At 41.5% G+C, this 13,134-nt stretch overlaps 1 protein-coding gene across 1 annotated transcript in view; it reads right to left on the bottom strand.

Moving 5' to 3' along the window:
• Window positions 1–4,695, bottom strand: part of LOC104941686 (SH3 and multiple ankyrin repeat domains protein 2-like) — a 12,148-nt gene extending 7,453 nt beyond the window's left edge. Inside the window, exons 1-3 of the mRNA XM_010766821.1 lie at window positions 4,587–4,695; window positions 3,974–4,079; window positions 559–3,031 (exon numbers count right to left, since the gene is read on the bottom strand). Of these exons, the coding sequence (XP_010765123.1) occupies window positions 559–3,031; window positions 3,974–4,079; window positions 4,587–4,685 (2,678 nt within the window). The 5' untranslated portion in view covers window positions 4,686–4,695. The remainder of the gene's footprint in view (window positions 1–558; window positions 3,032–3,973; window positions 4,080–4,586) is intronic.
• Window positions 4,696–13,134: the final 8,439 nt, after the last annotated feature.

Consider the following 13,134-nt stretch of genomic DNA (forward strand, 5'->3'; position numbering starts at 1 on the left):
ATGCTCCATCACATGTTTCTATTACAGGGTGAATCTTAAACTGAAGCTTGACTTTAAAGCAACCCAACGGAAGTTTCATGTAAGTTTAGTTCTTTCACTCGTAGCTCGGGCTGCGGGGGTGCTAGAGACGGGAGCACGTTGATGCGACCTTGCTAGCCGGAGATATGGCCGCATTTTACAATAAACTTCCGTCGGGTGGCTTAAAAACAAATATCGCAAATCGCAATCGCAATATCTGTCAGAAAAATCGCAATTAGATTTTTTCCCAAAATCGTGCAGCCCTACACTGTGCACACAATTACAGATATAGTATCAATAACTAGTCAAGTCCGCCTTGACACAGCAGTTTCTATTCTATGACAACATAGCAGAAAATGCTACTAATTGCAAAGCCTTTATTTGGCATTGCCACCACTTGTAAGGTAAAATGAATTATGAATTCAAGTAAAACATGAAGGAAGATCTGGGGCAGATATACGAGGCATTATCAATATAAATGCAATTTAGAAAGGAAGAAGTTGGAAACCGGGAGATTTTAAAGACCTATTTAATACATACCTTGTTCCGAAGCCCCCCCTGGTCCCTGTGGGGGAGTCGAGGCTTTCTCCTGGCTTGGCTGGCCTGTCGCGATTCATTTGCTGCAGGATGGAGCTCAGCTCGGTGATGACGGTGTTCTTGGAGTCTGGTGTTGATGGGGGACTGCGCAGCTCTGGCGGCTGATCGCCCCACAGCTTGGATGTCCTTTGAGTAGGAGTCCTAGGAGGTTCAGAGGATGAAGGAGGAGGGGGAGGGTCCTGAGGCGGGGATCCATAGGACTCCGGGGGCTCTTCAATGAGAGCGTCATGATAAAGCGATGTTCTGTTGATGACGGACTTGCCCTTGGGTTTGGGGGGAACAGGGGGCCGGTCCACCAGGAAGGCGTGTCCGTCTGCGGTGGCGTAGAGGCTCTCCAGAGCGCTGTCGCAGAAGCCCCCCTCTGACGACAGGGTGGAGATGCTGGAAACGGTGCTGGTTGTCTCCATGTGCTGAGGATCCCCGCTACTGCGGCTGTCTACCTCCTCGATGCCCGAGTCACCCACCCCTGACTCCAAATCCGGTGGAGGGGGAGGATATGAGGGTGGCATGTTGTTTGCAACCCGTTTGTGTTGCTCGGTGACAGGTGGCGGGGCGTGAGGGTGGTACGGTGGTAGAATAGGACCCCCATTTCGTCTCTGTTGCTGAATCATCTCTGCAATGGCACTCGCCTGATCATCAGGAATGTCGATACTGTTGGCAAACTCCAGCGGTGGTGGGAGGGGATCCGAGAATTCAAATTCCTCATCGATGTCAACTGATGCAAGAGGGGGTGGTGGGATGCGGAAGGGCAGTTTTACCGGTTCGTCAATGGACTCATTCAAGGGCATGCTCCTCCTCCTTAATGAGGTTGGTTGGGGATTGGGGGACAGTGACGAAGAGTTGTGAGGATCCGGTTGGTTGGGGTCCTTCAGCTCCGATGGCCTGTTGCTGTCCTGCCCCTCCACCTCTTGGTTGTTTCCCTTGTTGCTTGCTTCGTTGCTGGTGTGGACCATCAACAGTCCAGTTAACTGCTGTGATAAATCCGACACATCCGCTGGCGCACTTTTCCTCTCCTCAACTGCCTGATGCTTTCGTTCTTCCCGTGCCCCATCAGACTCATACTTCTGCTCCGTCATTTGTCTCCGCAGACCGCCTCGACTAGGCCGCCCCATGGTTGCTGATGAGATTGCGGCAAAACTTGTCTCGATCCCCGAGCGTAGTTTGGTGTCAATAAACAGCGGTTGATTGAGGTCTGGTTTGTGGCTTGGCTGACTTGGGAGGGACTGGGCTTCGTGTTTAGGCGTTTGCTGAACCTGAGGAGGATTTGTTGGCTGATTCTGAGGATGGTTCTGTTGCTCCTTCATCGCCCGGTCACGAGCTGCCAGGGCCAAAGCAAGAGGGGAATTAGGATCCAGGGGTTTGCCTGTAACAGGATGGAGGTAAGTCCCGTTTGACCTGTAGTGGCTCTTAGGAGGTGTGGATGGGAGACTAACGGGACTGTCCAGGTTGGGACACTGGCCTGTTCTGGTGTTTAGAGGCTCCCGAACCACTGTGGGCTCAGGAGAGTTGAAATCTGTCATGTTGCCACTACCTCCCCCGACAGGACGACCAAGCTGTGCAGGGGGACCCAATATCCTTCGAAGCCTCTCATCGCTAAACATGCCTTCATCGATGGACTTAGAATGGCGAAGACGAGGGGTCGGTGTAGGACTACCGAAGTCATCATCCCCAATATCTATTGACTGGAAGGCGATTGAGTGCTTTTTTGCCTCTAGCCTCTTCTCCCGGTCCCTTACTGCCCCAGCAATAGCTGCGGCAAAGGGGTTGCCTAAAGACGGGTCTTCGGGACGCAAACCACCAACAGGCATGAGAGGAGGGTGTTCGGGGGTGGTGGGCTCGATCTCCATACTGCTACCCTGGCTGCTCTTGCCACTGCTGCTGGTGGAGGGCTCCTTGATGATGATGGTAGGGATGGGGATGGAGGAGCAAGTTCGTTCTACAGGCGTAGTAGGCATGGAAACCGCGCCCGATGGGTTTGATGACATGTGACTCTTTTTCTCCGGACTATCCTCAACGTTGTGCTGTTTTACAAGCATGCCCTTCCTTCGAGCTGGTTTGGCTGGCACGTACAGGTTCCTATTGCCCACCTCGGAGTAAGGGTTCTCCGGTACTGGAGCGCGCCCTCGAATGCGCGAGTCAAACTGCTCAGAGCTCTGCCGGTAATAGCCGCGCCGTAACGTACCGGCGTCGGTGTTTCGGCTAATGGTCTTCACCACATTGGCTGAGTTCTGGGTGAAGCTGGGTCGTGTGGTGCCGTAGCTCTTGGGTGTTGGACCAGAGTTGAAGTCAGGTGGAGAAGGGGGTGAAATGGCTGGGGGAGGAGGGATGTCCTCTGAGGTGTCGGGCATGGAGAGGCTGCGGGCAAACTTGAGTAAGGGAGGCGTGAGGAATCCATGTTTGTCGTCCTCCGATGTACCTTGGAGAAATAGAGCAGAAGGAACAATGATGTGAGGACCTGGGGGTGACATCCCTATGTTTTATTTCCAGCATGGCTTCTGTTTGACGCAGTCAATGTCACATTTATTGATGGCAGCTCTTTCTTAATCTTTTCCTGAGTTTTATGAGACAAGATAAATGAATAGTAGCTGAATATAAAATGTTTTCGGCAGCAAGCAGGAATTTACTGGTGAGTTACTTTTGGCATTTACCCAAAACCACCACGTGAGATTTAGACAAAAACAAACATTTATATTGAAGGCCAATTTGATTTTAAATATATACAGAAGAGCAGAAGTGGATTACTTAAGGTAGCTGAGTCAATTAAAATATCGAATTATTTCATTTAATAGACAAAAAGGCGTGGACAAAGCTACATCCAGTTTAATTTGTTGTCACTTAGTCAATAGAGTGCTGCAGTGACGCGTCCTAAAACCCGGAAGATCATAAATCTATCGATTAGATTTATGATTAGAAAATTATAAAAGTATTGCATTGCTTTTTTGTCGAGGGAACCGGAAGAAGCTTACTTCCGGGTTTTAGGACGCGTCACCGCACCACTCTATAAGTGACACACACGGCAATTTCAACACAAAAAGATCCACATTTTTTGCTACAATAATGATGGCATTGCAATTAAAAAGCGCCGTGAGTAACATTAGGCTGCACGGCGTCCCTTTGGTTCAGCAGTGAGAATGAGGTTTCAGCACATGTTTAATGACCTCAAATATTATCTCCTGAAAGCACACTTTGCTGACTGGATCCTTCTAATTTATCTATAATTAACTTGCATATTGCTTGAGCACACCGAGCGAGCCCTCTGAGCATTAATAGAATATTAGGACATGCTAAATCGCTGGACATGAGCTTCACAACGCTAACACTCACGCCTTCACACACATTTACTGTAAAAACATCATACCTATGGACTTCTGCTTTTTCAAAGTGCTCTTCTCAGGTAGCCCCAGGAAAGCCCCCGGCACAGTGGGTGGCACCACTGCTACTCCCTGGCGGTCATGATATAATGACTGCAAACAAGAATATTGTTAATGATATACCAATAAATACACATTCTTCATTATATATCTGCTGGGTGTGGACACAAACACAAGTTTCGGATATATTTGTTAGTAAAAACTTATTAGCTGTAGAACAAACTGAAGTCAAATAGATTCACAAACATTTATTTTCCCAAGAAGGACTTTGTTTGACCTTCGTTGTCCTTGTTTCATGCTGATCGTAAAAAGACAGCCTTCACACAACATTAATAATAATTTCTGATCAGACGTGTTATTTAAATGTTCGTGTTACGTCAAAAGGCGTTTCCATTATTCTTTTAGCGCCAAATCCTTTTCAGACGAAGGCAAAACAACCTTATTTAGCTGCAAAACCTAAAAACCAAAAATATTTCGGACGTTTTTACGAATGCTGGCGTTCCCATTCGTTTTTCAAATACAATGCTTTAATACAAATCAGTGAAACTAAGTTATTTATTTAAAGTATTTTTTGATGTCACCTGCGCTTTGATCACCTACATTGATATCAGCTGCTGTCACCAAACAGCGACTGGATGGCCGTGGTTTGATGGTGGCGATCTTCATATCGACAGGCGACGTCTTCTGGGCGTGCGTCATCTCTTCAACTTTGTCTGCAAAATACAAAGTGAGCCGTAATTAATGAGCAACAAAAAAACAAAAGACAAGGGCGGGATTGAACTTGTAAAGCCAAACGCAAGCTTGTCATTCACAGTGACCCGTCCCTGCGGATGAGACTGAAAAAAAAAAAAAAAGGGCAGGAGGACTTTGATGAAATGTCTCGGGTGTGTCAAGCCTTGCAAGCCGTGCAAGCTCTTTCCAAACAGCCGACTCAGCAGTATCATCCAACTCTCAGGGTCGTTCCCTCATTAAATGTGAAAATGAAAATGAGCTCTGTCAAGTTTGCCTTTATCTTTCCCAGTTGTATTTCTTTATATTTCGCGCCTGCAACGTGGGAAACCAGCAAATTTGGTAGCAGTGAACTTCCCTCTGGTGTGATGATGCGGTCAAATACAGAAGAGTACGGTGGCCGACAGGTGCAAACACATTATGACGGCCAACATACATCCGTTAGTAGAAACGTGCTGCAGTATCAAAAACTGATGGAATTATTAAAACACAAATGTGCCAAAACACATGCAAATACAAAAATATCATCATCAACCTGAAGAAACATGCGCAGCGTTTACTAAAAGCTCTGCACACAAACACTACAAATACAGAACGTTGCTCGATTGGCGCATGTGTTGTCAAGTTGGTGAAGATGTTTATTTGTTTGCATGTGTTTTTGCACATTTGTGTGTTTTTATTTGCATTGTTTCTGAAACTGCAGCTTGTTTCTCCTATTAGAAGTGTTTTGGTGGCCGTTGCAGCACGTTTGTACTTGTCGCCCACCGTAGGTCGAGTCCACCCAAAAGGTTTTAGCTCAGAGAAGCTACATGCTAGCCCTGCTAGCCTCTTTCTGTGCGACCTCATTGGTTAGCTGTGTCTAGGATGTGGAAAAGCTTCCATGCATTAGTGGGGGGGAGATTACTTAGAGTGACTTGGAAAACAATCCTCTTCTTCTGCGTATCTACTCACAGAGGAGAGGAGTGGGGAGGGGAGGAAACGGGGAGGAAAGGAGCGTCAATGACCTTAAAGACAGTTATGCCAAAACAAAGAAACACACACACACAGAAACACACACACACATAACAGGAAAAAAAAATGCACATTTCCTCGCTCTTCCAAATGGATCGCTGCTACACTGTTGCCCTGGAAACCTATCTGTGAGTGAGACATTTCCTGGAATAAACCTCCTCTTCCTCCTCCTCCTCCTCCTCCTCACACACACACACACACACACACACACACACACACACACACACACACACACACACACACACACACACACACACAGTGTTTGGAATTCTCGTTAGGGGTCTGTTGTTATGATTAATTGTGATTAAAGCTTGATATTCTTCCAAACATTAACCAATGTGCTGCTGCGAACAAATCATTTTTTTTAAAAGTGTGTCAAAAAAATAATCTGTGATTGTGAAGGAGCAGAGGAGATTAAACATATTTGTACTCGACGTAAAATAACAATAACCCATGCAACAACAACATTTATAACACAATGAAGACATCAGTAGTGACACATTATACATCATGCAAACGACATTGGGATTGAAAGTCAGACACATCAAATTCTTATCAACATATTTTTAATAATGAATTAGAACAGTTGATAAAAGTGAAGGGAGGAAGGCGTGTACATAAATCAATAATTTGAAATATTGGGAGATATCGTAAACATGCCTACAGACACTTACCACCTTTCTTTTTCCTTAGAGTGGCTTAGAGGGCGACAGAAACATATTTCTAAATCTTAAAAGCAGCAAAACAGATTCCTCCCTTTTCACAAAATGAACAACGATGTACCAGCTTTGTTTTGAGGAGCCCAAATCTTCAGGTTTCATATCAGTATGTAGTGTCTCTAATTTAAAGAGTCCTCTCCTGCTGATGTTCAGGTGTATATCAGTATGTAGTGTCTCTACTTTAAAGAGTCCTCTCCTGCTGATGTTCAGGTGTATATCAGTATGTAGTGTCTCTACTTTAAAGAGTCCTCTCCTGCTGATGTTCAGGTGTATATCAGTATGTAGTGTCTCTACTTTAAAGAGTCCTCTCCTGCTGATGTTCAGGTGTATATCAGTATGTAGTGTCTCTACTTTAAAGAGTCCTCTCCTGCTGATGTTCAGGTGTATATCAGTATGTAGTGTCTCTACTTTAAANGATATCATTATATATGATATATCAGGCTTTACACAGAAACAAAAGTCGACTTGTAAGGTTGTCCGTTATTTGCAAAGACTTCGACAATTTGTTTTGTCTTTGTATCAGGCCTACACTCGTCTCCACAATCGTCCGCAATTTTCAGATAGTCTTACGGTCTGTTCGTCAACGGTTTTGTACTTTCTCGTAACAAAATTGAGCTGAATCTGGTGAGGTTTGTCAGTTTGTTTTAGGACACACTGCTCCACATTCACTCTCGCAAGTAGTCCGGTTTATGTTTTGCCTTGCGTTATTTGTATTACGCACCATAAAATCGCACAAATCTTCCCAAAGGCTACCTGACTTCTCGTAATACGTCGACCACGAACACTTTAACGGTCTGGACCCCGAAACAACCTATTCATACGGTCATTCGGCGTTCCGTCATAGTTCGTCCTCTCTCTGGACTTATACAACGTTACTATCGTAATCGTTCACGAAATACTTGCTGCGGCTCATTATTAGGAGACTATCGGAGAACTAGCCAGAGCAATCGTTCGTACGTTCAGATTTACGTTTGAAATCGGAAGTACAAATATAAGTAACAGATTGGTCTCTATAAAGTATCGTGGCAATGACTTATTCAGGAAGTATGGCTGTTGTACTAATTAGAGTTCGGTCCGACCGCTTCTTCCCATGAGACTTTATTATTCAGTGGGGACATTTTGCGTGTAATTCTATATATATATATATATATATATAGTCCATCAGGGCTAGTCCTCAAAGCTAACAAGTGGACTTTACAATGGACTATAGTTTTCTTTTAAATATTTACTTATTCTTCTATCAACTGTTTGAGGCTCATTTAAAGTGCTGCTGCTTTGTTGGAATTAAAGAGGCCTAATTAAGCTACTTTTCAGGTTCATATTAGTATTTTGTGCTTTACCCTTTCCTGGAGTGTGTTATATAGGTGTTTGTGCATGTAAATGGTCTGCAAAGGCTAGAATCCCCGGGTTCCCTCCAGACGGAGTTTCTCTCACCCCCCTGCCTGAAAAGTCTCCATGTCACAGAAGAGACACTAAATACAAATATGAATGTACGAGCATGACCATACTTGCCAACCTTGAGACCTCAGAAATCGGGAGCATTTCTAATTAACATGCTTATTGTAGTTGTAAGTGCACTGCCTTGCGGCCTGTAGCACCATCCTTGATGGAGCATATGTGTGGGCTGGACCTGTATTTTACAGGAAAGGAGTGAGCAGAGGGTAGAATTGTCGATTCTTGTTCTGTTTGCTGTGACTATCTTCATCACCCTCAACCAAACAATGGTGTAGCTGTATTAAAGTCCGAGTGGAAACAGTCCTGAGTAAATCTGATTTTGTCAGAAATCGGAAGAAATGCGGGAGAAATATGACCCCGGGAGGAAACCGGGAGAGGGCTATGAAATCGGGAGTCTCCCGCGAAAATTGGGAGGGTTGGCAAGTATGAGCATGACATGTCCTCTTTAATTCCAACAAAAGTTGGAAGCTTTTTGTAGAGAACCGAGAAAAGTCTCTTGCTTTCAATGTCCACCATTGATAGCTTTTTATTTGCTGTGTCATGACCCTAGCAGAGCAAAAGGCAGCCCAACTCAACAACTGGAGAATACATCATTTAAGATGCAATGCATTCGGTCCAAAGTAGGCACATGATCCATGTTCACCTACTTTATTCCATAGAAAACACCACAGCATTTCAGGAAACACCACAGCGTTTCACAAAACGCCACAGGATTTCAGCAAACACCACAGCATTTCACAAAACACCACAGCGTTTCACAAAATGCTACAGCATTTCACAAAACATTACAGCATTTTCAGGAAACAACTGCTGAAATAAATATAAGAAAACTCAAGATATAAGATATTTTTTAAATGCTATACTGAAGTTTAGGTGTCACTGCCAGCAGATCTGCATTACAGCATTACATTTTAAATTAATTCAGGTAACATACTATGTCTTTCAACCCAAAAAGGATTTAATTAAAGTTTGTGTCAGTGAAAAATACTAAGTATCTCATTGTTAAAAACCTGCATGCTTAAAGGCTTTTCCACCTCTGGCAAGAGCCCCAATTGTGAGGTCGTCTCTGAAAACACTTTGAAGCCAAACTAGTCAAATCTAAAAGGAATGAATACTGAAAATATAATATTGTCCATCATCGGCTAGATTTAAAGAATAGAAGTAGTGCCATCGGCATGCAAACTCATTAATACAAAAACTCTTTAAATGTTTTATACATGTGTCACATGTGTAACCACATTCAATAATTAAGGCTGTGGCATCCATTACTGTGACTGTTGCTATTTTGATAATGCGCTGCATCTTACACTGTGTAATAATCTGGCGCGCTCTGGCATTAATACTGTAGTTATTCATTTATACTGTTCATTTCAACCTACATTCTTATTAATACTGTAGTTATTTATTTACTGTGCATTTAAACTTGCGTTTGTATTCATATTATAGTTATTAATTTATATTAAACATGTCAAACTTATATATATATATATATATATATGTATTATTATAACGGTTCTAGTTTTTTCATGCAACTAATTTAATCATGAATCCCATTTTTTCCGCATTTTTTATTACAATATAAATGCAAGTATTATTATTATGTAATATGTATATATAGATTTATTTAAGATATTTTTCTATTTCTGTTTTAACATATTTGTATCATTGTAGTATAGTATATTTTTACCGTTTTATATTTTTATTTGTATCTGTTTCTGTTTGTTATTTTTAACATAACCCAATTTCCCCCGGGTATCAATAAATTATTCCTGATCTTGCACCTACTGTACTGCATCAGCATTGTCACAGTGGGATACACTGTTTTAAATGTCAGCAAGGACAAAATGCATATGCAACAAAAAGTCTGATTGGCTGAAACAGTGAGTAACATCAGGTTGTGATAAAACGATCATAAGCAAATTATACTAGAGCTGTATGGTGTCACAACAACAATGGCAGTACAGACAGTCTAACCAAACAAAGGTCCGCTATTATTATGAAGATGTGATTATGATACCTTCAACCTGATAAGAGTGAATAGAGTTTAGCTGGAAGTATAAATCTGCAATCTAGTAGGGGTTTTCCAATAGTATCAAACATCTGAATTCATCACCAGTAACTGCACGCCTGTCTTCTCTTGGGCAATAAACTGAAACATTCTGTATATTACAGATGCTGCACACTTGCTTCAAACACAGACCATGCAGCACAGTGGGGAACCATCACAGATCAGTGAGCAGCAGCATGAAATCTGACTTATTTCAAAAAGGCATGAACACAATCTCATAGATGAGAGTATACTACATACTGTATGTCACTTTCCTGTGGTCAGAACAAGTCAAAGAATATATTGAAAAATCCATGAATACCACAATGGAATGTTAGCAAGAGGGTAACAGTAAACTAGCTACTGTAATATCTGTAACCAGACGGATAAACAATGGCTTCTCAAATTGGCCAACAGCTAGCTAGAAAGCACTAGCTGCAGCAAGCTGGCTTTTGTTGATGAGCAACATAACTATGTTCCTGATTGGCCACACGATTTGAGCCGCTAATGGCTAATTAGCCATTTGTTATTCATATTTTATGCTAGTAAATTGGAAAAGACATCGGAATTCTGCATTTACCACCAGTCAAATAAGTGGGGCTGCTTTTACCCAAAAAAGGGCAGGTCATGATGAAATGGCAGAGTACATTACATTACTTATCCAAAGTGAATTACAATAATACCTAAAAAGTGCCCAGATGTGTTTTTCTCATCCATGCTAAGCTAAGTAAACAGTTTTGATCATGTGCACCAGTGTTTTTGTATGTGATAGGCTTCATGTTGAGGAAACATTTCAAATGAGCTTATTATCAGATCTGAATGAGAAATTAAAAGTGTAAAATACTGGAAAATGACAGTAGAGTAGTTACCGGGGGGCTTCTGAAGATGTAAAAATATGGTCCTCTCAGTGCCAGGAACTTGAAAGCTGAGGTTCTACCACCGGCGCTACCCTCAGGGCTTTCACACGCCCAGCCCATGTGAACAACCTGCAAAGGATGATATTTGCATGTTTAGAATTGTATTTAAAGAAAAATACATACACAACAGGTATTTTCTTGCTCAATCAACAAACCAGGATAACAGTGTGTGTACAGTCAGAGATGTTAAGTTAAAGAACTACAGTGCAGTGGTGCTGCAATCCCAGCTGTTTGCAATAGTTTACCCTTTTTTCTACCTCAGATTGACTTGGGGAGGTTTGTATCTTTACTGAATACACTGTACTGCTTCATTGGCTACACTTTCTAGATCTTGTGATGTATAATGCACATTCTCTTCCTGTCTCCTTCCCTCCCATCTGAATGGTAAATAGGAGTTTCAAAATGTTTCAAAGTGCTTCTCCACTTGTTGATGAAACCGGAGCTGTAGGGCTTCGATTGTACACAGATTAAGTGATTCTTTACACCTGTTTAACATTTCCTCTATAAGATGTCCTGGCTGTGAGGAATGTCCATTACACTTTTAAGTAAAGTTTTATTCTGGGCTCTCACAGCCTTTTCTGTCTGTATCTGTAAAGGCACTATCAAATAATAGTATACTTGGTTTTAACTGCTATCAGTGATATAATGTGACTTTTGCAATTAAACACAGTATGGTTTCCAAAAGATACGTCGGCATACCTGATCATCTGAAGAGCAGTATTTGTTGATAATCTTTATCTGTGAGACAAAAAATTATCACAAAAGTTATCCTCACCCCAAAAAACACCTCAAAATAGTATTGTTGAGAAAGCCTTGAAATAGTCATATCACATATTGTCCACCCTTATTATATATTTTTGCTGCTGCTTGAGAAAACCTGATATTTTAGGAAACTGTTTTGAATTGTTCTGCCAAAAAAAGTGCATATTCATGTTTTTTCAGTATTTTCAAATGTAAAACTTGAGGTCTAAGGAGACAAATAACAATTTTTTAATATATATGTGTTATTACCAAATTCAAGTATTTCTGGACTTATTGGATCATATTGCACATTTCTGCACTAAACTTTTTATCATATAAAAAACGATTACATTTTAATACAAATATATATTAGATCAGTATTTTCTAAAGTAGTTTCTTCACATTCGTATCATCATATAATAATTATTGTTTCTATTTAACAAATTTCTTATTTTTCTTATTATTTCTATTCAATAATACTAGTGATTTGAGTTAATATTATGCACCAATTCACAAAAGCAAATTCCTTCTATGTGAAGTCTTACTCGGCATTGAACTGGATTCAGGTTACTTGAGAAGGCAGAACAAAACTTAAACACATCTACTATTAATTGAATTAAATTAAATGTGATAATTCCATTATCAAATAAGACAATTATTATTTGACGAAATTACCTTGGAGAGGTTCCAGTATTCAAAGATGTGTCTGTGTAGACTTCTTGCTCATAATCTAAACCTCACAGTAATTATTGTACACATATTGGCTGGCAAAACAAATAATGTATTTTATTGTTTTGTCTTTTAACCTTTTTTTCATGTGAAGGTTCAAATGTACTAACAAGAGGATGTCACACATGTTTAATGCAATCTGAAAACCACATTTAGGCTCCAAGAAGGTATAAAGTTAAGAGTCTCTGAAACATTGACTTCTTACTATGTATTTTGATGCTGATTAAAAATGTTGCAAAGCATTTTAATACTGAGGGACCCCTGCTGTGTCAGCATATCCTGCTCAGCATGACGCCTGCTGCTGTCTCGCCTCAGTTACAAAGTGAAGGTAAATTCTCACCTGAAGAACTGTTACCTAATTAGCCACTAACAAGCTGCCGATTATTCTCGTCTCTCTAAAAGAACATCAAACAGCATCGAGCAGTCTTCCAGATGACAGTCCTTCACATTAAAAACACACGTGGGACCCGAGGGTGTTGCCGAGTCTATTTAAAGGTTTAAGGTCATTAAAACAAAAGTTCTGCTCCCTCAGAAAGCAGGCGCACAATTACATCCTGATTGGCCATTTAGCAATCACACTCCACGTCCGTAATTAGGTGATGCAGGCAGGAATTAATCACACTTTTTTTTCTTTTAACGGCAGCTGCGCAATCGACATACAGTACGTCTGTGTCCTTGGCGAAAATGCATCACATCATCAGCGCGATAATCAAAGTGAAATAGGAGGAAATGAGAGTGCACATAGCGAATGACTACTACAGTCATTAATTAGGTATGAGAGAGGCTCTTTTTGTCAGCAG

The sequence above is a fragment of the Notothenia coriiceps genome, unplaced genomic scaffold, assembly GCF_000735185.1.
Source record: "Notothenia coriiceps isolate Sejong01 unplaced genomic scaffold, NC01 NC01_scaffold00000320, whole genome shotgun sequence".
NCBI lineage: Eukaryota > Metazoa > Chordata > Actinopteri > Perciformes > Nototheniidae > Notothenia > Notothenia coriiceps.